Source organism: Leucoraja erinacea, chromosome 34 (genome assembly GCF_028641065.1).
Source record: "Leucoraja erinacea ecotype New England chromosome 34, Leri_hhj_1, whole genome shotgun sequence".
In the NCBI taxonomy this organism is placed as follows: Eukaryota; Metazoa; Chordata; class Chondrichthyes; order Rajiformes; family Rajidae; genus Leucoraja; species Leucoraja erinaceus.
Window position 1 is genome coordinate 8,292,968 of NC_073410.1, and position 26,378 is coordinate 8,319,345.

Consider the following 26,378-nt stretch of genomic DNA (forward strand, 5'->3'; position numbering starts at 1 on the left):
TTTTCACCTAATGTCTGTGGGTATCCAACTTCCAGCAGGAGTAGTCTGATTGTTATAAGGAATGCATTAAAACAGTGATGTGGAAACAGGGGCTAATAGGCAATTGGTTCATGTTAGTCTATGTCCTCCATATAAATGATGGCAGTAATACTATGTGCCGACTATGCTTCTATATATATATATTTTTTTATACTCTGGGATCTTGAGACCAATTATAATGTTCCTATCACTGGCCTGCCTTCCAATAACTAATTTCTGCACCGTAGGAATTGCGACCATCTTGGTTTTTATGGCTAAGTATTATGCAGGACAATGTACCCGTCTGCTCAGCTCCTCCTGATTTAAAACAAAATATTGTAATAATTCACTGGCAATTTTTTTAAATTTCTGTATTGTGTTTTATAGTTTAAGTACACAAATAATGTTCAGTTATTCCACAAAGAAGCTGCCTTTAAATTGACATTTAGGTACTTACTGTGATGTTAGAAGAAAAATACTGGCTTTTCTGGCACAAAAATCATTGAGACTTCAAACTGCTGAATATTATTCAATGCTGCATGCTGCACATTAGCTGTGCACAAATGTGAATTACTTTAAATTGCATTTGGTCAAAACTTTGGGATAATACACTAACTACTGTAACAAGGCTATTGAAGGCACTGGCAAAAAGGTTTAATTTCCCAAGGGTTTTTAAATTGCTAGTTTTGTTCAATGTCTGGTGAGGACTCTTGGAAGCGTAGATAAAATAGCATAGTCAGATGTGCAGCATAACCATATATTGCAGAGCACTATAACATGTGAACAAGCCGGCAATCTAATTGCTTTGTTTGACAAGTGCCAATTTCCTTTAGACAGAGTGCTTAAAGTTGACATGCATCAAAGTTCTCGGATATAAGACAGATGGATCTGAATGTCCTCCAGACTTTTGCCGGTGAATTGAAATTCTCTCTGGATTTTATTTAGTCTAGCCAACCTTGTTAACCAGTCCTTCTATGCATTAGAAGTGGGTTTCAGAACCTGACTTAAATTCACAATGGAGCTAGAGATCAATATCTATCAGTGTTTGGTTTTGGACCAATGAATTTGTCATGGGGTGACTGCTTTACTTTGATTTAGTTTTATTTAGTAATTTCGTATTGAGTCTGCAGTAACTGGGATTCTCGTGATTGGTCCCACGAAGGGCAAAGGCAACGAAGCCTAGAGTCTCTGTATCAATCCGATCTGGGGTATCTAAGATCTTTTCAACCTGCCATGTAATATTTACATATATTACAGCTACAACACAACCGTGGCAATCAGGTAAAACTAAAATAAGTTTATCAAGTACTGTTTTGAAATTGCCGTACTACATCATAATTACACATCATGTTTAATGTTGTGCTTAAATACTTCCCAAGTATGTTCACTTGGGAAGTATCTGAGGCATAAACTGGCTGCTGTAAAGTTATTTAATCCTTCTCTTGGTGACCTTAAGCCTTCTCATGCAAAATCGCAACTGTTCAGTTTTAGTGCCCTCTGATCTGAGCTGGGGCCCTCAAAATATGACCCCTTGCTAATTGCACGTCAGTTAAAGCTTAAGAAACATTTTAAATGTAATTCCTAATCTCTTGGGCTTTGGTAGTTCCTTGATATAGGTTCAAACAACTGTTGCTTAATTGTCACTGCACACGCAAAAAATTCAAACTGTCCTATTTCTGTATCCTACTCAGTATCTTGCTCAGTATCACATAAATTATGTTTAGGATCCTAGGTAGACAAAAATGGTGGAGAAACTCAGCGGGTGCAGCAGCATCTATGGAGCGAGGGAAATGGGCGACATTTCCGGCCGAAACCCTTCTTCAGACTGAAACGTTTCAGCCCGAAACGTTGCCTGTTATCCTCGCTCCATAGATGCTGCTGCACCCGCTGAGTTTCTCCAGCATTTTTGTCTACCTTCGATTTTCCAGCATCTGCAGTTCCTTATTAAACACTTTGTCTACTCCACTGCGAAATCTCCTCAAGGTATGACTACTTTGAAGAAGTTCTCCTCCTCCCTCCGGAGATGATCAGTATGAGGAAGGGTTTCGGCCTGAAACGTTGCTTATTTCCCTCGCTCCATAGATGCTGCCGCACCCGCTGAGTTTCTCCAACATTTTTGTTTACCTTCGATTTTCCAGCATCTGCAATTCCTTCTTAAACATGTTTTACCTTCCCCCAATTTTTGCAAATCTTGCAAATCAATTTAGCGGGTGTACAAAGGCCATCTTGTTTGTAGGTCGGCATCTTGTTTTTTAAAATAGTATCTCTTTGTGCATTTTCTATATTTGGATGGAAGGATGCTACCATTTGTTAAATGATAAGTATTTGGATTAGATTTTGAAGCAAGATTACTGCTCTTCCACATGCACTTTACTCAAAAACCCCTGAGCTCATTGTACTCCAACATTATGGAAATGAATTGGCAATAGAGAATTATTGTTGCTCGTACTCCAGTAACTGTAATTCATTGTTATCTCACAGCATCAGTATGCTTCAATATAAGCCTGAATATGTTCAGTTAGTCGAATTTCCCATGCCCTACCCATTTTGGGTATCAGTTTGCCATTTAATTGTAAACTTATTGGATATTCTGGTATGAATCAAAAATCACTGTTCTTATGAACATAGTAGGATGTAATGTGTGCCTGATTGGAGAAAGTAAAACTCCATATTGGAGAGAAAAACGTTGGTGTATTGAACACTGGAGTACTGAGTTACAATATAGTTGTGGAATACTACACATGGATGAACGGCAAAGCAAATCAATATGAAATTGTTCGTGCAAGTTGTTTGCTGCTCGCCTCAATCTCATCTACTTTTAACTGCAAGTTTCTCTTGAATTTACAAGAACTGTCAGTTGCCTTGGCCGCTCATAGTCTGGTACACATATTGATTCCACTTTGTGTAAGTTAGTTAAGTCATTACTGTTAAGATCCTTTTAACCTTAATCTTAAGATTTCTGAAATGTTGTACAATCCGATGACCACTGGCTGTTGTTGCCAATGTACATTCTGACATATTGACATGATGGAAGAAAGTCATGAGATGTGTTTGATTTACAGATGGGTTGCATCCATCCTTTCTTACTATTCTTAGTAGCCTCTTCTTACTTCCTAAAACTCTAGTTTCATCTTTTTAGATCTTGTAAACATGACATCTACACAACACGTAACTTAAGATCATCTTTAATCCACATACAGACTTAACAGCATGTTTGTAGTCACTGACTCCTGTCTGCTACCGAACTGCGTATCATAGGAAGTGGGTGTTAATATAAATGATACAGTAAGGCGGGGTTAGTGATGCTGACCTATATATGATTGGTTGCATGCATAAACCAATCCACAGATCTTGCTTTTCTTTTTTTGTTCAGTCTCTAGTGCTTGTGCTGTTCACCAATTGACCGTACCAATTTTATTGTAATCTAATTCCTTAAATGGATATAATTGCACAATAGTTACTGCATTTTGGTCACTGTATTTTTCCACATTAAACTATACAGTGCCCTCCATGATGTTTGGGACAAAGACCCGTCATTTATTTATTTGCCTCTGTATTCCACAATTTGATATCTGTAATAGAAAAAATCGCAAGTGTTTAAAGCGCACATTGTCAGATTTTAATAAAGGCCATTTTTATACATTTTGGTTTCACCATGTAGAAATTACAGCACTGCTTATACATAGTCCCCCAATTTCAGGGCACTATAATGTTTGGGACACAGAAATGTTATGTAAATGAAAGTAGTCGTGTTTAGTATTTTATTGCATATCCTCTGCATGCAATGACTGCTTGAAGTTTGTGATTCATGGATATCACCAGTTGCTGGGTGACTTCTCTGGTGCTGCTCTGCGAGGCCTGTATTACAGCCATCTTTAGCTTATGCTTGTTTTGGGGGCTAGTCCCCTTCAGTTTTCTCTTCAACATATAAAAGGCATGCTCAATTGGGTTCAGATCGGGTGATTGACCTGGCCACTCAAGAATTGACAATTTTTTTAGCTTTGGAAAAACTCCTTTGTTGCTTTAGCAGTATTTTTGGGATCAATTGTCTTGCTATAGAATGAACAGCCGGCCAATGAGTTTTGAGGCATTTGTTTGAACTTGAACAGATAGGATGTGTCTATACACTTCAGAATTCATTATGCTACTCCCATCAGCAGTTGTATCATCAATGAAGGTAAATGAGCCAGTACCTTCAGCAACCATACATGCCCAGGCCATAACACCCTCACCACCGTGTTTCACAGATGAAGGTGTATGCTTTGGATCTTGGGCAGATCCTTCTCTCCTCTATGCTTTCCCCTTGCCTTCACTCTGATATGTTAATCTTCATCTCATCTGTCCACAAGACCTTTTTCCAGAACTGGTTGCTCTTTTAAGTACTTCTTGGCAAACTGTAATTTTTGTCTAATGCATTAAGCTGTGATTAGTCCTTGTGAGAACACAAAGAAGAAAAGTAACATGAGGGCAATTGGTCCCCGAGTCATCTCCACCAATAAGTAGTATTTATTGGTGGAGATGACTCAAGGCTGAATAGATCTTTGTCTTGACACACTCTCCCATTTAGACACAAAGTGTTGGAGTAACTCAGCGGGACAGGCAGCATCTCTGGATAGAAGGAATAGGTGACGATTCGGGTCAAGACCCTTTAGATTCAACCCAAAATGTCACCCTTTCCTTCTATGAAGAGATGCTACCTGTCCTACTGAGTTACTCCAACATTTTGTGTCTATCATCAGTTTAAACCAGCAACTACAGTTCTTTCCTACACTTTCCCACTTGTTCTCTTCACTCGTCTGTAATTCATTAATGCAAGGGCGCAGCTACCATCCAATAGTAATGTGTTATTGTAATGTATTGGAAGGAACTGCAGATGCTGGTTTATATCGAATATGGACACAAACTGCTGTTTAACTCAGCGGTGGGACAGGCAGCATCTCTGGATAGAAGGAATGGTTGAAGTTTTGTGGCGAGACCTTACTTCATACCATTATGTAGTGATGTTTCAGATACATTGTCAAAGTAGCTGTGACATGATGAAAGTGTGAAAATGTATCTCCATTCACCACACAATGCGATTCTGATATGGTGCTGGTTCAACTGTCATTTTAGGCTTTCTACGTCTATACTCTGTTGCTACAAAGCAAAACCATAGCTTACACAGTACAGCATGGGAACAGCCCGATGACAACTTTGGGCTGTTCCCATAGCTTACACAGAAGAAACAGAAAGTTGTCATGACAATTAATTGCAAAAAGGGTAGTTAGAGACAGAAGAGAAGAAAATCAATAAATTGAAATAAAGTTAGTCTGTGTAGAGAGGAGAAAAAGGGAAAACTATCTACCCCGAATTGTTAAATTCGGTATTGAACTCCAAGGGATGGAATATTCCTAGAGAGAAGATGAAGTGTTGTTCCTTGAGCTCACAGTGCATACTGATGGAGGGAGGAGTGGAGGCCTAAGACAGTGAGTGCAGAGTTTGGCAGAAACTTAAATGTGACCGGTGACTGCAAGCTCGTGGTTGCCTTTTTCAAAAACTTGCGCAGGCAGGACCTCCATTTAAGATGTGAAAGACGATGCATCTGACTGCAGCACTCCCTCAATAGTCATTGGGGGGCATTCACCTTGGCATTTGTGTTTATGTGTTGGGTGTGATTATTGATCGCACTTCCACCTTGACCTCCTAATACTTGGCACAAGTCCAATTAAATGAGCTGACTAAAAGGAACGGAAATTGATGTATCTCTTTGGTTTAAACCAGCATCTGCAGTTCCTTCTTACAATTGATGAGTTCTTGTAATTCAAGAAGAACAAATTGCTGTACCACCCAGTGCCTGTGATTTAAAAATAAATTAAATTATGATACATAACATTCAAAGTTAACCTAGATAATGATTTCACCGTAGTTTGATCATATGCATTTCCAGAGTTCCTTCAACAGAGCCATAAAAAAAGTCTCTGAAATGACAGGGAGGCAAGTTTGGAGGACAATCCACTCCAGAAGTGCAGTGAAGCAATTGCTTCATTGTAGACCGTTAAATCATTTGGAATGTTGTACACAGGTCATTGTGTTTGACCTTAAGAATTTGAAAGCTCTCTCTCATTGTTAGCTTGTTTGTCTTGCTGAATCTCGTTCTTTTCTGTGGTATTGAAAATTGATTTTAAGTATAGTGTCTTATTCTGCCAATATTGAAGAAGATTGGGAGGTTGTTAGAGGCAGCCTACTGAAAGTGACCCTGGGTAGTGGATCAATACAGTAGAAATCGTTTCATATCTCATAGACACATAGTGTGGCCAATTTTTTTTCTTCTCCTGAAGTTTGATACTTAATAGGTGTTGATCTTTGATGAGCTCTTCATTATCTATCGTTAACAGTTTTTTCTCCACCCATTTTCAACCTCCGACATCACCACCTCCATTTGTCACCAGTTTCTTCCCCACTACTACACACGCACGCATGCGCACACGCAGAGACTCACACATGCAGAGAGACGCACATGCAGAAAGGTGCATATATGCGGAGAAACACATGCATGAACACACAGACAGACAGACACGCCGCACACAAGCTGACAGACACCATCAGAGACTGACGTACCCATGCGCACACACACAGAGACACACAGAGAACGCACGCAGACAGAGACGGATAGAGACCACGAGCTCTGTAGTGTCTCACTTTGAAACTTAATGCTCAGAATTGTCCTTGGATAGCTCGGCCTGGATTTTAAAATGGAGAAAATTTAACAATGTGTACCAACTATATATGCACAGCTAAATGCAAATCTGAAATTGTCCATAAGATATATCCCAGGTAGTTCACAAAGCACTACAATTACATATCTGTTGTGCTGCTGCAAATAAGAGTTTGATTGTTCTGTTTCGGTACATATGACATTAAAACACTCTTGACTCTCTGTCGAATGTTGAGACTAAAGGGAGGGGATTCCAGGCGGATTGATGAAGATCTTTGTATCTTCTCAAGCCACAGGCAAAGTCCTGAAGAACTGGAGGGTAATCAATGTTATTCCTTTGTTTAAGAAGGGATGTTAAGATAATCTATGAAATTATAGCAGTGAGCCTCATGTCAGTGGCGAGGAAGCTATTGGAAATAATTCTTTGGGATAGGATTGACTCGCATAAGCTAATTTTCAAGAGTCAGTATGATTTTGCCCATGGTTGGGCAAGTCTTGTGAACATAAGGCGGTGACGAAGATGATTGATGAAGGCAGGGCCGTGGATGTTGTTTGCATAGATTTTAGTGAGGATAAAGTCCCTCTTAGTAGATTCCTCCAGAAGATTAAAATATAGAAGATCCATGGTCTCAGTTGTCTCTGATTCAGAACTAACTTACTTACAGAATATGGAGGATTACGATGGAAGGTGTTATTCTGGCTGGAGGGTTGTGACCAATGGAGTTCTGCAGGGAATTGTGCTGGGATCTCTATTGTTTGGGAGAGATATAAATGACTTGGATGTTAAATTCGACGGGTTGATTAGTAAGTTAGCAGACGGCACCAAAATTAGTGGAGTGGCGGACAGTGAGGAAGGCTGATAAAGTATGCAGCGGGATATAGTTCCACTAAAGAAATGGGTGGAAAAATTGCAGATGGAGTTTAATCTGAACAAGTGTGAGATATTGCACTTTGGGAGGTTGAATATAAGGGGAAGATATACGGTTAATGGCAAAACCCAGAACTGGGTCCAAGATCATAGCTCGCTGAAAGTAGCAACACCAAGAGAAAGAGTAAGTAAAGAAGGCTTACGATATGCTTGCCTTCATTGGACTGTGCTTGAGTATGAGAGTTAGGAAGACATGTTGCAGCTTTATAAAAATTTACTTGGGAGAAATAGAGTATTGTGTTGGTCCATTACAGGAAGGATATGGAGACTTTGGAGGGGGAATTATCTATAAGTGAAGTTGGGCAAACTTGGATAGTGTTCTCTCGAGCTTTGGAGGTTGAGGGGTGATCTGATAGAAGTTATGAGATGCATAGTTAGGTTGAATAGTTTTCCCAGGGTAGGAATGTCACAGACTAGAGGGCATAGCTTTAGCATGAGAGGGGGAATGTTTGAATGTGATATGCAGAGCAAGTGTTTTCGACATAATGATGGGTGCCTGGTGCACACTGCCTGGAGTGGTAGTACAGGCAGATGCAACAGTGGCATTTAGGAAGCTTTTGGATAGGCACATGGATATGCAGCGAATGGAGGGCTATGGATCACATGCAGGTTAATGTAGTTTAACTTGGTATCATGGTCCACATGGACATTGTGGGTCAATGGGCCTGTTTCTGTGCTGAACTGTTCTATGTTCAGTGACAAGGTACTTGGGGGTTCTTGCCAAAATACTCCCAGTTTTAATTTATTTTGTAATTAGGCAGTTATGTAGATACCCACAAACGTTGGCTAAGGAAGTTGGAAATTAACACAACTTTTTTTTAATTAGGCAGAACCCAACTTGCATAAATGTTGATTTTGTTTTTACGTCAGATTTACAGAATGACTGATAATGGGTCCATTGATGTCTGCATCTTCTACTTGACTAAATGCACAAAATTGCATTAAGCCTAATTAATAAATCAGCCACCAAATAAAGCAGAGAGGTCCCAGAGAGATTAGATTTCTATATTATTGTTTGATGAATATTTTTATGCTTTTCATGATGTGCATTTATCGATGAATTGTCTGCCCCACATTCCTAAATTTGTGCAATCCTGAAAACGCAACTCAATAATAAATTTCAATTTCCATTTCAGAAGTGTCATATTTTGTTTAAAATAGTTTGCATTTATATGTCATCCAATGCTTTACAAAATGCTCTACAGAAAATGCGTTACTTCTATAGGATAGTTTATTTTATACTTTCTGCAGATTTCAGATGGAGTGCAATGAAATTCTTTGTTCACATGAAGCTATGTTACAGTTATAATGTTCACTAGTGTCTATGTCTGTTGAGTGAGAGGCCAAAATAATAATGTCATAATAAGGTGGTAAAGGCCCACCCGTTTGCAGTAGACAAATTGAATATCCATGCTGTTGATGAAAATGTGCTTTGTGTTCAGTTTTTAAATTCTTTGGCACAGGAGGGTCAGGTTAGTCTTTGAAGTCTCTTATTGCATCATGGCATAATTAAGCTATTTATGGCTTTTAATGGGTTCATTTCTTTCTGTTTGCAGTCTTTCTGTGTGAAGCTGGATCAGGTCATTCAGTGATTCGTGACTTTCAAAATTCTTGAATGTTGTTCATACCTGTTTTATATTTTTCTGTGCACTTTAGCTGTTTTCTTTAAATGGCTGTTATTAGTAGCCGATAGCCCCAAGATATTTTTCATCAAATTTAATAGAGCCTGCTTAATGTAGCTTACTAAAAGTAAAATGAAAGGATTTATCAAATCATTCACACAAACAAGTGACAATTATTTTGACATAAAAATCAACATAAATCTTTGCTATAAACTGAAAAGCAGCGACAAAAAAAGGAGTGGTTATAAGCAGAGTTACTACAAACTTTAGAGGGCTATTTGTCTGACTGGTTGGAGAAAAATATATGTGAATATCCATTTATTTTCTTAATGTTGACATCGATTTAAAACATTAGTGATGGCCTTTTGGTAAGAAAGGGAAAAAAAAATCTCATTATTAGTGATTTCTGCCACTTCCAAATCACTTTATTTTGTTGACTGGTTTCCAGTACTTTGTTAAAAATTAGCAACTTGGATCTTCCTTTGTATTTGTCACGTTTGAGCAGAAGTCGTGGTCGGGCACCTTCATTGATCGGAGGCTCTATTCTGCTTCTGTTGTGTAAAGTTCTTCATGTTGCAATGTGTGCTTACTTTTAAACCTCTATAATATAATTTATCTCGAGTCCTTCAAAGCCAGCTGTATGTAAAAAATATTAATGCCTGGAACACTTGGCAGGCAACGTCTGTGGAAAGAGAAATGAAGATGATAGTTTGGGTGAAAGACCCTTCAACCAAACGAAGAACGTTCTGATAAACGTACTTAGACTTGAAACAATAACTCTTTCCAGAGATACTCCTTAACCTTCTGACTGTTTTCACTATCTTTTTTTTCAATAATATCTTAGATGTTGCACGAGTACAAGACGTCTGCAGGTGATGTTTGTTGCAACCTCAATGCAGAGCCTGTTGTAAAGCATCTAAAGCAAAACCATGCAACTCAAAACATTGTACTTCTAATATAACAAAAGCTTCAATTAATTTGCAAGAAATTTTACAACAAAATTCTTAAGATGAAATCTTCAGTTTTTTTTTTTTATCCCTCTTTTATTTCAGTTTATCCCTCTTTTACATTTCAGTTTAAGATCCTGTTACAATCCTCTGGAATTTACAGTTACAGTTCAGAAGTTTTCTATTTAAAGGGAGTTAGAGTTACCTGGTGGCTAGTCTGGTTACAGGGTATGGAGAGAAGGCAGGTACGGGATACTGAGTTGGATGAAATTCAGATTGAATGGCACTAGGCCTACTCCTGCATCTGAAATGATCAGGAAATGATCAGGACATCACTGTAGTTAAGGACAGATTTGGAAGGATATGGACCAAATGCAGGCAGGTGAGACTAGTGTAGCTGGGAAATGTTGGCCGGTGTGGCCAGATTGGGCCAGAGCCTTTTTCCATACTCTATTCCTCTTTGACTCCGTGAGTCTATCTCAGTAATTGACTACAGTAACTTTTTTCAGGTCATTATACATGAACATAAATTTCAGGCCACAGTGAATCAACACGACAGGAGATTTATTACTGCAAAAAGAAAGAGGAATTGGACCATTGTCTATATAGACAATTTAGGCATTTAACAAGGTCCTGTGAGGTTACCTAGTTTGGGAAGTTAGGTCGCATGGAATCCAAGATGTACTAGCTTGTTGGATTCACAATTGGTTTGGAGGAAGGATGGCTGTTCTGCTGTAACCAGTGGTGCTGGGTCCACTGTTATCTGCATTAATAATTTGATTGACATTACTCGGAAATTTGCAGATGTCAGCGAGGAAGCTTATCTAAGATTACAACATGATCTAGATTATTTGGGCAGGTGGACCATGGAAGAGGAAAAAGTAATTTAACTCCGACAAGTATGAGGTTTTGCTTCTTTGTTATGCCAAACCAGGGCAGGAGTTGCACAGTAAATGTTAGAGCACTGGAGAGTGCTGTGGAATGGAGAGATCTGGGAGTATAGGTGCATGGCTCCCTGAAAGCCAGATGGACAAGTTAGTGAAGAAGGCATTTGGCATGCTTGCCTTCATTGGGAAGGGTATTGAGAACAAAAGTTAGGACGTAATGATGCAGCTGTATAAGTCGTTGGCGAGACCACACTTGGAGTATTGCATGCAGTTCGAGTCACCCAGTTACAGGAAGGATATGATTAAATTGGGAAGAGTACCAATGTGATTCACCACGTTGTTCCCTGGACTTGTGGGCTTGACTTGAAGGAAAGGAAGCTAAGGACTGGCCTTATTGAGCGTACAGAATTATGAGGAGCATGGATAAAGTGTACACTCAGCCTTTCATCCAGAATAGAGGATATTAAAACTGGAGAGCGTTTATTGAAAAAGCGTGTGAGAGGAAAGATTTAAGAGGTAGCTTTGGACAACTTTTTCATTCAGAGGAAAGTCTGACACTGGAAGGAGCTGCCAGAGGACAAAGACAGAGGACATTTATTGTCACATACACCAATTGGTGTAGTGGAATCTGGGTTACCAATTGCAGCAGACCAATAAAAAATAAAACACAACATTAAAGAATTTAACATTGAACATAAAACCATCCCCCCACAATGGTTCGCACAAAGGCAACAAAGTCCAGTCCTCTTCCTCTTGTTCACCCATGGTCGGGCCTATTGGGGCCTCCACAGTTGCCGCGACGGCGGGCCGATGTTACAGGCCCTCTCGCCGGATGATGGAGCTCCGGCGTCGGGAGAACACTCTCAGCGGCTTGGAGTGTCTGGAACGGCCGCTTCCTCCCCGGAGACCGCGGCTCCCGAAGTCCACAGGCCGCGCTGGTCGGAGCTCCAACACTGGCGATCTCGGCGAAAGATCCCAGGTGTTTAAACCCAGCGCCGCCCGTAAAGAAACAGATATTATTGCGACTTTCAAAAGACACTTGGACAGATATATGGGGAGTGAAGGTTTTGAGGAATAAAGGCCAAATACAGGCAAATGTGACTAGCTCGAAATGCTCATTTGCTCGGCATGGACAAATTAAGCTGAAGGGCCTGTTTCCAGGTTGTATAACTCTGACTTTCCAACTCAAAATACACATAGCTGCTGAAAAGCACAAGATGCTTTTAGTTATTTCTTCAAATGTTGCTTGGGTAAATGTCTTATTCTCTCAGAGATTTTACTGAAGAGTTTCAGTCATGATTAACACAGGGAATTTGGCAATTGTTTGAAGTAGGTTCAACCTTGATTAAATATTAAGCTTGCATAGTTGTAGTCTGGGATGAAAGCCTGCAGTAACTCTATAGCTGTGCACATTGTTGGTGAGACCACACTGTAGGAAGGATGTCATTAAGTTGGACAAAATGCATAAGAAATTCACCAGATTGTTCCCTGTACATTCGGGCTTGATTTGTAGAAGATAATTGAATGAATGAATGAATACGTTTATTGGCCAAGTATTCACATACAAGGAATTTGCTTTCGTGCTCCGCCCACAAGTGACAACATGACGTACAGTGACAGTTAAGAATGACACATAAAACATTAAACATTAATAATAAAACATTATTGATTAAACATGTGAATTAGATAAAATACCAGAGCAAAAGGAGGCTACAGATTTTTGGTTATTGAGTAGAGCTACTACTCATGGAAAAAAGCTGTTTTTATGTCTGGCTGTGGCAGTTTTAACAGTCTGGAGTCGCCTTCCAGAGGGAAGTGATTCAACAAGTTTGTGACCAGGGTGAGAGGGGTCAGAGATGATCTTACCTGCTCGCTTCCTGGGTAGGATGGGCGTAAAGTGAGATGACCTGCTTTAGCTTGGAGGATGCTCAGCAAAATTGCATCCCGATTGCTGTCACTTTAGTGTGAAGTCATTGTTAGATATTGACTGACTGAAAATTTTGCAACATAAAACAAGTCCATTCAGGCCATAACTGTGCAGTCTTTTTGAAAAATGCATCCATTTAGTCCCGTATTTGTTAATTTCCTGTAATTTTCTGATATTTAAAGTATTGTTATTGGTTTATTATTGTAAAGTGCAATAAAGTGAGATCCAGTCAAATCATACTATACATGAGTATAATCAAACACAAATACTACTGGCAGTACATGGGGAAAACATGTTAGCATGCAGAATATAGTGTTACAGTGTCAGAAAGAACTGCAGATGCTGGTTTAAATTGAAGGTAGACACAAAATGCTGAAGTAACTCAGCAGGACAGGCAGCATCTCTGGAGAGAAGGAATGGGTGACGTTTCGGGTCGGGTCTGAAGCAGGGTCTCAACCCGAAAAATCGCCCATTCCTTTTCTCCAGAGATGCTACCTGTCCTAGTGTTACGGTTTTAACGGTGTTACGCCTGTCCCACTTGGCCATCATTTACGTGACGGGCCGGTAGTGACTGAGGCATGACGGTCGCGCGTGTCCTCATGCGTCCGCACAGCCATCTGGAGCACGTGACCTTATTTGAAGATAGACACAAAATGCAGGAGTAACTCAGCGGCACCAGCAGCATCCCTGGAGAGAAGGAATGAATGATGTTTTGGGTCGAGACTATTCTTCAATATGGTAGATTGGCTTATCAGAGGAGCGTTCAATAATCTTATAACAGCGAGGAAAATGTTGTTCTTGAATCTGGTAGTATGTGCTTTCAAGCTTTTGTACCTTCTGACGGGGGAAGGGTGCAGAGAGAATGACCAGGTTGAAAAAGGTCCCGGCTTTCCTTAGGCAGCGTGAAGTGTACATATGTAGTGCAATATAGATAATCTTTCACCAGAGCCTCGGGTAGTGCATGACTCTTCACAATGTCAAGAGTCTGGAGTGTTCTATTGTCATATGTGCTGAAAAGGAACAACAACATTCTCACTTGCAGCAGCACAACAGATATGTAAACATAATACTTGGTAGACATCATAATAAACATCATAGTTCAATATATTAAAATAAAAAAATATGTAATACAAAGACCAGAACAAAGATATAAAGAATATGTCCTGATATAACACTGGCAGTTATTGTAAATTTGTGCTCATCAATCCCTCAACAGAAGCTGTTTCTTCATCATCACATCCTAATAGCTTTGAAGACATCTATCAAATGTTGCCCTAACCTTCCTGTGCAAAGGAAAGCAATCCCAGTATTTCAAACTTCCTTCTATTCTCTCTAAATATGTATTGATCATAACTTTCAATATAACAACTGACTGTCCATGACCTGAATAATATGACAAATACCACACCTGTGAAGAAGGGTCTTGATCCGAAACATCACCTATTCCTTCGCTCCATAGATGCTGTCTCGCCCGCTGAGTATCTCCAGCATTTTTGTCTACCTTTGATTTTTCCAGCATCTGCAGTTCTTTCTTAAACAAATATCAGTATTTGCTGTTTTCTGTATGTTAAAAATTTCTCATCTTGTGTAAAAGGCTGATGTATTATGGTGAGATTATGCACCCAAGTACTAGACTTTATCTATTGCATCTGCTGCTCTAGATGTCAGCAGATCTTTATCGGTGAGACCAAGCGGAGGTTGGGCGATCGTTTCGCCGAACACCTCCGCTCGGTCCGCAGGAACCTACCTGACCTCCCGGTGGCTCAGCACTTCAACTCCCCCTCCCACTCCGTATCTGACCTCTCTGTCCTGGGTCTCCTCCATGGCCAGAGCGAGCAACACCGGAAATTGGAGGAACAGCACCTCATATTCCGCTTGGGGAGTCTGCATCCTGGGGGCATGAACATTGAATTCTCCCAATTTTGTTAGTCCTTGCTGTCTCCTCCCCTTCCTCAGCCCTCCTGCTGTCTCCTCCCATCCCCCAGCCTTCGGGCTCCTCCTCCTTTTTCCTTTCTTCTCCCCCCCCGATCAGTCTGAGGAAGGGTTTCGGCCCGAAACATTGCCTTTTTCCTTCGCTCCATAGATGCTGCTGCACCCGCTGAGTTTCTCCAGCTTTTTTGTGTACCCTAGACTTTACAGTTGGAGAAATAGCCCTTAAACGTCCTCCTTTCAGAGACTCTTACATTCTTCTGAGATCACCTCTCATTCTTCTAACCTCTTCTGAGTATTGGCCTCAGTACTCAAACTTTGTTCATAGAACATCACTTAATCAAATGAATCTGTCTAGCAAATCCACTTTGCCAGGCTTACAAGGCAAGTAAGCATTTACTTGCATGAAGTAATCAAAGGTAAGTGTCAACTAACCAAGCCCTTTTCAGCCACAAGACTGGATCTAGGAGATCCAACTTGTTTGTGTAACATATTTTGAGAGGTGTTATGACCCGAAGATGCATAAAGGATCAGTTAGTATGTGGATCAAATTTGATTTGGCTACAAACATTGTCTAAATAATTAGGCCTTCATTTGTTGCTTGATGCTGTGGCTCAATTTTTTCACATGTTAATTTGCTAAAATGACTGGTGGCTGGCCTTGTATTTAGTAACAGTACAGAGGTTGTAGTAAAAGACAGTCAATAAAATTGATGGAGGGAAATGATTACTGTAAAAATTGAACTTTTCAGTGCTTTGACAGAGTATATTCCCATACAGCACAATAATTATGAAGCTCTTGGGGGCGAGGAGGAGCCTTCAGCAGAAAAATGTAGACCTTGAATTCTGTTTCAGTCAGAAATTGTTACTGTATGTGAAGTGTTTTATTCCTAAGGGGATTGCATTTGTTGAAATTTACAGGTTTCAGCTATTCACCGTGGGACAATCTGCCAGAGCGTCCATTAATAAGCATACCTGGAAAGTTAGACTGGAGGGGGGGAATACCCTGTCTACTTGTTTACTGTAAATATATTTATTGGTTGAAAGTTAATTATTTATAATGCATTTCATTCAGTTGAACCAGGTGAAAGGAAGATCTAGTGTTGCTGATTGTGTATCGGAGTATGAAATCTCTACGTTTTCAGCCGGGATCTTAACCCTTTATGTATTAGCATATTTGCATTAATTGGCCATACTCTTTTATTTCACAGTTGAATTATGATGATGCCATGGGATATGTTTTTGTTCTTTACTGACTTTTAACCTTTTGCTCCTCTGAACATTTGTATTTCAGATGTTTTGTTATCACTGTGGGTTTTTCATTGCGCTGATCTCACCATTTTCTTTGAATGGATGTTTTTTCTCTTCGGATTGCTTGCCTCTCTATCATTTCTGGAATAAAGCAGTTGGCTCTATCTGTCATCTGCACCATTTGACTCTTTGTCTTTCACCTCTATTAAAATTGAGATATTTGGTTATCACGTGGTTCTTTGCAGCAGCTCGATCAACACTTTGGTTGTGTTTCCCTCAGCGTCGCCATGATTAGCCTTCACATGTTGTTTGATGGCATTTTGAAATTTAATTATAAGGGTGCATAGACAATAGGTGCAGGAGTAGGCCATTCTGCCCTTCGAGCCAGCACCTCCATTCAATGTGATCATGGCTGATCATCCACATCAGTACCCCATTCCTGACTTCTCCCCATATCCCTTGATTCCGCTAGCCCGAAGAGCCCTATCTAAATCTCTTTTGAATACAACCAGTGAATCGGCCTCCACTGCCTTCTGTGGCAGAGAATTCCGCAAATTCACAATTCTCTGTGTGAAAATGTTTTTCCTCATCTCAGTTTTAAATGGCCTACCCATTATTCTTAAACTGTGGCCCCTGGTACTGGATTCGCCCAACATCGGGAACATGTTTCCTGCATCTATCGTGTTCTGAGATACGCATTGTTTGAGTAAAGATCTTTCCTCTATTTTGAAGTAAATGTAGTGTGTCTATCATACAAGTACATGCTATCACTTGGGAGACTTAAACCATGACTGTCTAGTTATTCATATGAATGATAGATATAAAATACTGGAGTAACTCAGCGGGACAGGCAGCATCTCTGGAGAGAATGAATGGGAGACGTTTCGGGTCGAGACCCTTCAGACTGAGCATTTAATTGAAGCTTCTGATTATGCCAATCTGCAGTGTTTAATCAGCTATTTTAAGGGTCAGTACTTGTCCCTGTAATATATCAAGACTCCTGTAGAAACTTGAATAAGAGGTGACAAGACTGTTTTAGTGACATCTGACAACAGCTATGAGCCTGTAATGTAACTGGGATTCCATCTAATTTTGATCAAGTGTGATAGTGCGCGTTACATGGTTGCGGTTTGTTTGGGTACAGCAAATTGCGAATGATGCTATGTGGCCACTTTAAATGCCACACACATTAATTGTCCAGACACATCTGTTTTTCACTCCAGTGCTGCACGGCAATGAGGTTCACTACAGTTATGTCCAAACCCCATGACTGGCAGACATCTCCAAATGTAAATGCCAGTAATCCATCAGGGGAAAATAAAGCATAGTTTACATTGCAATATTGCTTGAATTCAATGAAATTGACTATCTTATTTCATTCTGTGCTTTAAACAGATGATTGCAAGAAAAATGTGCCCTTTCCAATTTTTCTGATGTAAAAAAAAAATTCATTTCCTGCAGGCTGAACTTGTGCCAAAATAATTGTTGCATTTATTTTATTTGTTATGATCTTAAAAAGGTGTCACTCCCAGCTTGTGAATATTAACTATTTAAGTATCTCTTTTATTTATTTTTTCTTTCATTACCAATGGCATAAACAAGTACCATTTAAACTAAAAGACACAAAATTCTGGACTAACTCAGCAGGACGGGCAGCATCTCTGGAGGAAAGAATGGGTGATGTTTCAGGTCAAGTCCCTTCTTCAGACTGAGTCAAAGGGAGAGGGAAACTAGAGATATAGGAGGGGACAAAGTGCATGTGAGGTGTGAAAGGGATAGATCAAAGCAGACGATGCTCAAGGAAATGTTTTATCTGAGTTCTAGCTCGGGTACGAGACCAAAGTGAGAATTCTCCAAATGGGACAATAAATTGAGGCCCATTTTGCCTCTTTCAGCAATTGAGGTATTAATTGAAGAACAAGATATACTTTGATCCATTTTCATTTATAACAACATTGAAAGTAAATTAAGTGGTCATTCATTGCATTGTTGATTGTGGATCTTGCTGCGTGAAGAATGATCACTGTATTTTCCCACACAATAATAGTTGGTTTTCTGCGAAAACCCATTGTTTTTTAAAGATACGTTAAGATGCTGTAGGTGTATGGGTGCACAAAGCAATGTATTTTAGAAATAAATAGTAAGTGCCATGCAAAATACATTATGAGTGTAATATGCATTTGAACGCATTGGAAATTGGAAAAACATTACAACAAAAGTATGATTTTTAATAATCATCCTTTAATAAACCTTGCTTGAGTTTGATTATTTGGAACTTATTGGTTTTCATTTTCTCTTGCAGAGCTTTCAGTGATTGAACCAAATATATTTCTTCGACCTTTTCTGGAGGTGATCAGATCAGAAGATACAACTGGACCTATCACTGGGTTGGCACTAACGTCTGTTAACAAGTTCCTCTCTTATGGATTGATAGGTAAGTGTACTTTGGCACTAAATTATAAACTTAACTCTCTTTGAGCAAGCAGGGTACCCTGCCATCATGAAGTTATGGCTGATTACAATTTTTCAAAATGTAATTATCAGTGTGTATTTTGGAAATAAGGCCCAAGGTTTAGATTTTATCATTGTAATGGCAAAATATCTAGACAAAATAATAAAATATGCTAACAGTCACTAGCCTAAGCAAGAGTGGCTCCATTATTTGTAAAAACGACTCCCAGCATTTATTGTTGAGCATTTGAAGTACTGATCTATTTTTTTAACATGGCCTTTGCGAAACTAGCCCATGTGGTCTCGTATTGTGCAGACATTTCTGGCTCTTCTTCAACTCCCGATGAGCAGATTGCTACTGTTGGGATTTTGATTGAAATCTTGGTGGTTTCTTTTATTTTGTGTTTATTTTGATATTACAGGTGCACAACCTTTTATCCGAAAGCCTTGGGACCAGACACTTTTCGTAATTCGGAATTTTTCGGCTTTCGGAATGGAAGATTTTTAGCGTAGATTTTAACGGTGGTAGAGTGGTAGAGTGCTCGGCTCATATCCGCAAGGTCGCGAGTTTGCGCCTCGATCCCGGCAGTTACTGGATCGCGAGTTTGAGTCTTCAATGTAGTTTTTTCTTGCAGAATAGGAGAGAATAGGGACGGTTAGGCTGGGATCATTCTCTGCGAGATGATCTTAGTGCGGGAGACAAGTGTAGGAGAGGTGTACTGACTGTGTGGGCAGAACTTTGGAAGTGATTGCCCACCATTCTCAAAAGCCGCTGTGTCTCCCTGTCCCTGGGATAGCAGGGGGCGATCAAACAGCACAATACCTCCCTCCCCCTCCAACTCCAGAGGAATCCGCTCCCCGATGGGCCGCTACGGCGACAAGTGGCAGTTCGCCCACAGTCCGAGCTGCGCCACCCCAAGAACAAGACGTACCTTGCACACCATCAGCTTCTGCCCCTCTGGAGTTGGAGCGGGGCTGGGCTGGAGTTGCTGATCTGGGATCTCCGTGCTTGCAGTGGGCCTGGGGGTCGATGTCCCGATGAGAGGGCGCAGCTCGGGCTGTGGGCGAACTGCCACTTGTCGCCATAGCGGCCCATCAGGGAGCGGCTTCTGGTGGTCCTGACGTCTCCGGCCACCCCCCTGTACAGGAGCTGAGACTGGGAACTGTACCGCCCTTGCAGGTGAGCAGGAGAGTGGGGTTGTTTTCAGTTGCAGAGGGAGGGGGCAAGGGCGGTACAGTTCCCAGTCTCAACTGTCCAGGGGGGTGGCGGAGACGTCAGGACCAACAAGAACCCGCTCCCCGATGGGCCGCTACAGCAACAAGTGTCAGTTCGCCCACAGCCCGAGCTGTGCCCCCTCATCCGCAACCCGGGTTCCTCTGGAGTTGGAACGGGGCTGGGCTGCTGCTGGCTGTGGGTCTCTGGGATCTCCGTGCTTGCAGTGGGCCTGGGGGTCGGTGTCCCGTTGGTCCTGACATCTCCGGTGACTGGCACTGACCTGCTGGCATCGCCGACGTGAAGACAGTGCAAAGCCCCCGCGCCGGTGCAATGGGCGGGAGCTGGAGAGGGGAGGGAAGGGGTCACACACATGGCCGGGAAGCAGAGGGGTGAAACTGAAGGGAGCGACAATCTGCTGCTGCCTGCCCGCTGAGTTAAAAAGTTCCCACGCAAGATTCACGATACACTGTGTATCGTGAGTCTACCGTGGGAACTTTTTAACTCAGCGGGCAGGCAGCAGCAGATTGTCAATTATTAACCCTCCCGCGCAATATACCCTCACCTTCTCCTTTATGAATGGGGATTTAGTTCCCCTTTCTTCGAAGACCGACCGGAGGTTCCGCTGACACCTCTGCGGGCCGCCCTCGGTTAACGTCTTCAAGGACCTTTCTTCAAGGACCGAAAAAATGGCCGCTATTCGGAGCTTTTCGTTATTTGGAATTTCGGATAAAAGGTTGTGCACCTGTACTATCATTTTAGTGAGTGGTATGCATTTGGTGCTTCTCCACTTGGCAATGGCTGCTCTTCCATATCTGCTCGAGGTGGGAACAGAAAAAATAAGGGAAAAGGGAACAAAAAATAATGCATATTATTGCTGAAGATGCATTTCCCAGTATCTCTAAAATAGGTTTTGAGATTATCTCTGCCAGTAGACGTTGTCAATTAAACAATTTGATAGTGGATAACAAGTGTTTGTGGTTTAATATGGAGTTTTCTGCAGCATTTTAGTATCTGGTAGCTTAGACCATTATTGAAGTGGAAGACCAACAACTTGCTCTGCAAATAAATGACTATGTACCAGTTTTTTTTAGGAGAGTATTATGAGAATAGTGAGAAGTCAAGAGTGTTTTATTGTCATATGTCCGAGATTGAAAAATTGAAATTCATACTTGCTGCAGCACAACAGAATATGTAAACATAGTATCCTGTAAACAATATAATAAACGAGAGAAGTATTACATTTGAATTATACATTTTTCTTTTCTTGCATGTCTTAGTGTGGGTTTTAATTGTCATAAAACATTTTTTTTAATAAATTTGCACAGGGCTATTTCAATTTGCAATGACATTTACTTACCTTTGTGTATTTTTCTTTTCATCAGTTGCACAGCCCCCAGATGGGGAATTAACTGGTGTACCTTGTCAGTGAAAGAAATTTGGATTTTCTTAATTGCCAGTCTATATGTTATCTCTCTGTCTGTCTGTCTGTCTGTGCGCGTGTGTGTGTGTGTGTGTTTTATATAATATACAAGTGCTGTGTTTAAGGCTCCTTGTCAGAAAGCCGATATTATTGGCAAACAAAGCACGATTCATGGAATCCTGGAAGAGAATTTTGATGAGAAGGGCAAACCCTAATTTATTTGACTGCAATACCAACGAAGTGATGAATAAACATTCTGCAGGAGTGCCTGGGTGATTGCACATAATATTTCCTGAAGAATTTCTGTTGTGCACTTTAATATTTTGACTTTCTGTGGTAGGTGTAGTGAATTAGGAGAGAATCATATGGTATTCAAATACTCAGATGAAAAGAAGGAAAAGTCCATCCAGTCTGTTCCAAGCTCTCAAGGTGCAACCTACCCATTCCTTGAATGTCCTGCACCCCCATGTAACAGAACACATTTGATTCTATAGAGGGAGAGAAACTCATTTGACATACTTATCAGTGTTTACAATGAGCTGAAACCTGTCTAAGCTGCTTGCTTGTTCCATTGTTTGAAAAGAAATAGGTCCTGATCTCATCTAACCTAGGTCTGTAGTTGTTTTACCCTGTATTCCCTCACCTATTTTAAATAGATAGCTCAGCCACTTAGACTGAATATAATTCTTTCATAATTTAAAAGGGAAACTGAATGTTTAAAATTAAACTTGCAATGATATCTGTCCGAAAGTTAATGGTGACCTGAATTAGATTAAATTTGTTGTTCATTCAAAATGAGTTACAGTCTGCCTAATTTGGAGTTATAAAACTTCACATCCGAGCCTATTATTCATTGAATAAGGAAACAAGTACTATAGCCGAGAGTATATGTAAAGATTAAATTTTACAATTTTTGAAATTAAAAAAATATTCTTGTACTTTAGTATTAGAATTGATGTGGCTTTAAGAATGTAATTCCTTGCAATCGCAGTTTTGTAAATTTAGGTTCATGGCCATGTATTGTATTTTTTTTAAGGGCCACAACTCTTGACAGATCTGGGATTTTTTTTTAAAGAGGCACAGGGAAATCAAGTGAATCCTTTTATAAATGAGTCTCTATGGGGGGAAATAGTGAAAATGCAGGGGGGTATGAGGAGTTTTACATTTTTTTTCTTGAATTCTCTTTTTATAGCTTAAATTAGTCTGAGGCACATACTGAATCTCTGCATTAAAATGAAGATGCTGTCTAAAGGTTAATATATCAGACTTGGGAGGTAGACTGATATATCTGCAAAAGCACAACTCTCCCATGGTAAGTGGGCCCAGTGTCCTCTTCATGTTGTTCAGCAGTCGCAGTTGTTGAGTCTGACTCCCAGTCAACAGCATAGCAGTAATGCATGATCTTCTGGGACTTTGCATTATTGTTTGCATAGTGGATATCTGCAGCATTGCGTTCTCATATCAGCTTTGACTGGTGCTGTTTTAATTTTAAGTCTTTGAATACCAACAAGTTGAGCTTGAACTAATATGAAAATCTTTAAGTTTGTGCAAATCTAGAAGTGAGTCAAAGGATCCATTCTGAAATATTCAAAATGTCTGAGCTTTTTACGCCTGTGCAAGTCTAGACGTGCATTGGAACACATTCAGATACGTAGGTTTGTATTCTCACTCACTTGCTCTAAAACCATTTGCATATCTTCTGTGACATCAATCAAGTTTAAAAAGAGTTTTCTCATTAAAGTAGCCTTTTTAATACGTAGCCTTCTTGTATTTGTCTTCAGGGTGAAATTTCTTTCAAGTCTATTGGCTGAGGCACACAAAGGAAGAGAAGGGAAATAACCCATGATCTGTATATAGTCGTTGTTAGGTCACCGCAGGTCAAGATTCATGTTACAGTGTAAAAGAAGGAATGGAACCACACAAGGATGTTACCAAGTTTAAAGTTGTTAATTTTGAAGAAAGATGCTGTTTTGTTTTGAACAGAGATGGTTTGAGGTGAGTTGGGGATATTAGTTAAGTTGTATACAATTGAGAGAGTTATTTGGATGAGATAGGAAGGATTGGTTTCGCCTGGTAGAGAGGTCAGTAAACAATTAAGATAATTAGAGAATTAAGAGTGAGAGATTGAATAAAATCTCTTCAGTGTTAGTGGGTGACTTTAATTTGTTGCCAAAGAGAGTTTCTTCATGAGACCGACAAGGCTACAGAGCAAGAGATGGGAAGTGGGATTAAATCGGGTCGCTCCTAATTAGCTCTTGTGACAATCTTGGTCCAGATCCTGCTTACTGTGCTGTTAATTTATTTGATTCTACAAAATCATAGGATCAACCTGATTCTAATTGTTTTTGAGGGGGCAGATTTTTAGCTTGGAATAAATGTAATTTTCCAACAAGCATATGCGACAAACTGCGTTGCATTTTCATCAATATGCCCTCCAAAAACATTGGTCCTTAACAATTCAGTGTTAACTCTTAGTGCTACATTGGCTCTGAGAATATAATTGTTGCTGAGATGTGTGTCTGCAGCGAAAACATTGATTTTTAATTTTACTTGCAGTGGTTATTTTACAGCTTTGGTGATGGTATTTCAACATAATATGGCTGGGGATATCTCCTTCAGATTGAGTCACTTGGGGCTCGTTTGTTGAAGGATAATAGATAGAACATTGTTGCCAGCCATCAGTAATCCTTTTTGAGGGATGTGGACTGGTGAAGTCCAATTCCATTTTTAAGTAAAATTGTGTGTGTATTCGAGAGACAGAGCGAGAGAGAAAGAACATTTGCTGTCTTTATGTGCCTTTTGAGCAAGAAAATTAAAAGTTGGCAGTTTACTCAAATCCGTTTAGTATATATAAATTATGAAAGATCTTGGATTCGATTCGGGCATCATTACAGAAATAAATTGGTTAATTGACTTTTATTCCGATTTGAACAAAATGTACTTGAGATGTATTCTATTTCCCATTCTGCTATTAGAGGTTGCCATTGCAGACCTTGTTAGTTTGAAAGCGTTGGTTGGATACCAACTGGAAGATTTATAATGGGGCGGAACTCAGACTTTATTAAACGGAAGCAATTAATTTTGCAGACGAATGACTGCAAGGAACATAATTTTTTGGTTAAAAGGAGGGCACGTCCAATTAAACAACTTAACAATTGGCACCAAAGGACACTAGAATGGGTTGAAGCATTTATTTGATCATTTACCAAATTTTTACCATTCATTTAATTCATCTGCATCTCTTTATAACTTCCTTATATCCTGGTTTTTGACATAAGGAGGACAACCCTGTTTGTCAGAAAGAGTTAAATCTTGTAACATTTCATACCAATTTAATTCTAATTTCATATGGATGCTCTTGGTATGTTTTTGTACTTCCTTCAAATGGAATTAACCATTGCTTTAAAACAAAATGTTTGATCCTAATGTCTTGGAAAAGTCCAGTTTTATTTACTATTGATTGTTCTTTTTGTTATTTGGAATTAGAATGGGTTTCTTTGAGAATAGAGATGATCTTTTATGCTTTAGAGTAGGGTATGTCAACCGACTGCCCTGAACGTGAATTTGATAAAGAAACAGTTCAGTGTGATTATTTCTGTGGGTTGACAGCTGTTCTTATTTGAACTTTGGATTTAGTTCTTTGTAGTTCTTTCAATTGCCACATGAACAGGAAATGACGTTGATCATTTTCTTTGCAATGTGATAGCTGTTTTCGTGAATATATCTTACTGAAGGTTGATTCGTTAGTGACTAATCGTGAGGAGAGGTTGGATTAATTCCCTCTGGACAGCGAGGTTTCTAAGAATGGAGACTTGTGCTTTATAGTTACTCAAAGCAGATCATGATTATGATATTGTTTGATGGTGGCTTTCAAAAAGAAATACTCAAAGCAATTGTACTGAGAGGTATTTGAGCAGAAATAGTTTGCACTTATGTAGATAGATAGACCCATAGATTTTTAAATATAACCACTTCCCTTTAAAGGCTCACTGTAGGAAACCCAATTCTCCAGAAACACAGATAAAATATAAAAAATATGCCCTACAGCATGAAAATGGTGTGGCACCAGGGCCTTGATTGTTGCCTCGACTCACATTTTTGAGTTTGCTTGTTGATATTTGTACAGAAGTTTTTTCAGAATACAAATGGAGACTTTTACCGATGTGTTGGGAGAAACCGCAGATGCTGGTTTAAAACGAAGACACACAAAAAGCTAGAGTGACTCAGCGGGTCAGGCAGCATCTCTGAAGAAATGGAATAGATGACATTTTGATCTTGTTTTGGTGATGTTTCACTGTTTTTGCCTGCTACAGTGGTTGGGCATGAATATGATGGAATTCTTATACAAGTAGTCAGACAATTTTTATGACTTCCTTCCTCACTTTGTGGTATGTTGAAAGGCCTCAGAACCACAAATCCTTGTATAGACAAATAAAGAAAAGTGAGCAGGATGATTTATTGATAAATTATGCAGGGCAGACCTCAGGTTACATATCCCAAAATAGAAGAAATTTTGCACAAATAGTTAAACTGAATTGAAATTCCTCAATTTCCACGGTAGGATTATTCGCCCTGACCCAGCCATCTTAAATCTTGACAGGTGGCTTTTTTAATCAGTTGAGGCCTGTGAATAATGACCTCATTTTGGTGGCCTGGGACATGATTTTCACTGTGTGGCAATTCCATGAGAAATCGAGGGAGCTGCAAGAACCACGAGACAAAAGCCTTTAATTCTGCCAATGAAGGGGACTGTTGAACAGGTTTCTCAAATTTTGGCTGCAAACAGACATTGATGTGGGATGTAATCGTAACCAACAGTTCCAATGTTGCTACATACTGGAATAGGGCTAATGAAGACTATTCAACTTCAATCATCTCTACTCCAGATGTGATGTCACCTCAACATTAGTCACGGAGTTGCAGTACACAAACAACATGAATTGACCCCAAGTTGTCACCATCTCAAAGTTGACTCATGTGAGAGAATCGGCTTTGATGAAAACTTTCAAAGAATAAAATAGTCAACCTGTCTTGCTGTGCAATGCTGCGCTCCAATTATAAAGGCCAACTCAGGAAAACATGGACTCCT

At 39.9% G+C, this 26,378-nt stretch overlaps 1 protein-coding gene across 4 annotated transcripts in view; it reads left to right on the forward strand.

Moving 5' to 3' along the window:
* Nucleotides 1–26,378, forward strand: part of gbf1 (golgi brefeldin A resistant guanine nucleotide exchange factor 1) — a 161,004-nt gene that overhangs the window by 61,335 nt on the left and 73,291 nt on the right. For all 4 annotated transcript variants that reach the window (XM_055661779.1, XM_055661778.1, XM_055661775.1 and 1 more), the window contains exon 4: nucleotides 18,505–18,636. In XM_055661779.1, the coding sequence (XP_055517754.1) occupies nucleotides 18,505–18,636 (132 nt within the window). The remainder of the gene's footprint in view (nucleotides 1–18,504; nucleotides 18,637–26,378) is intronic.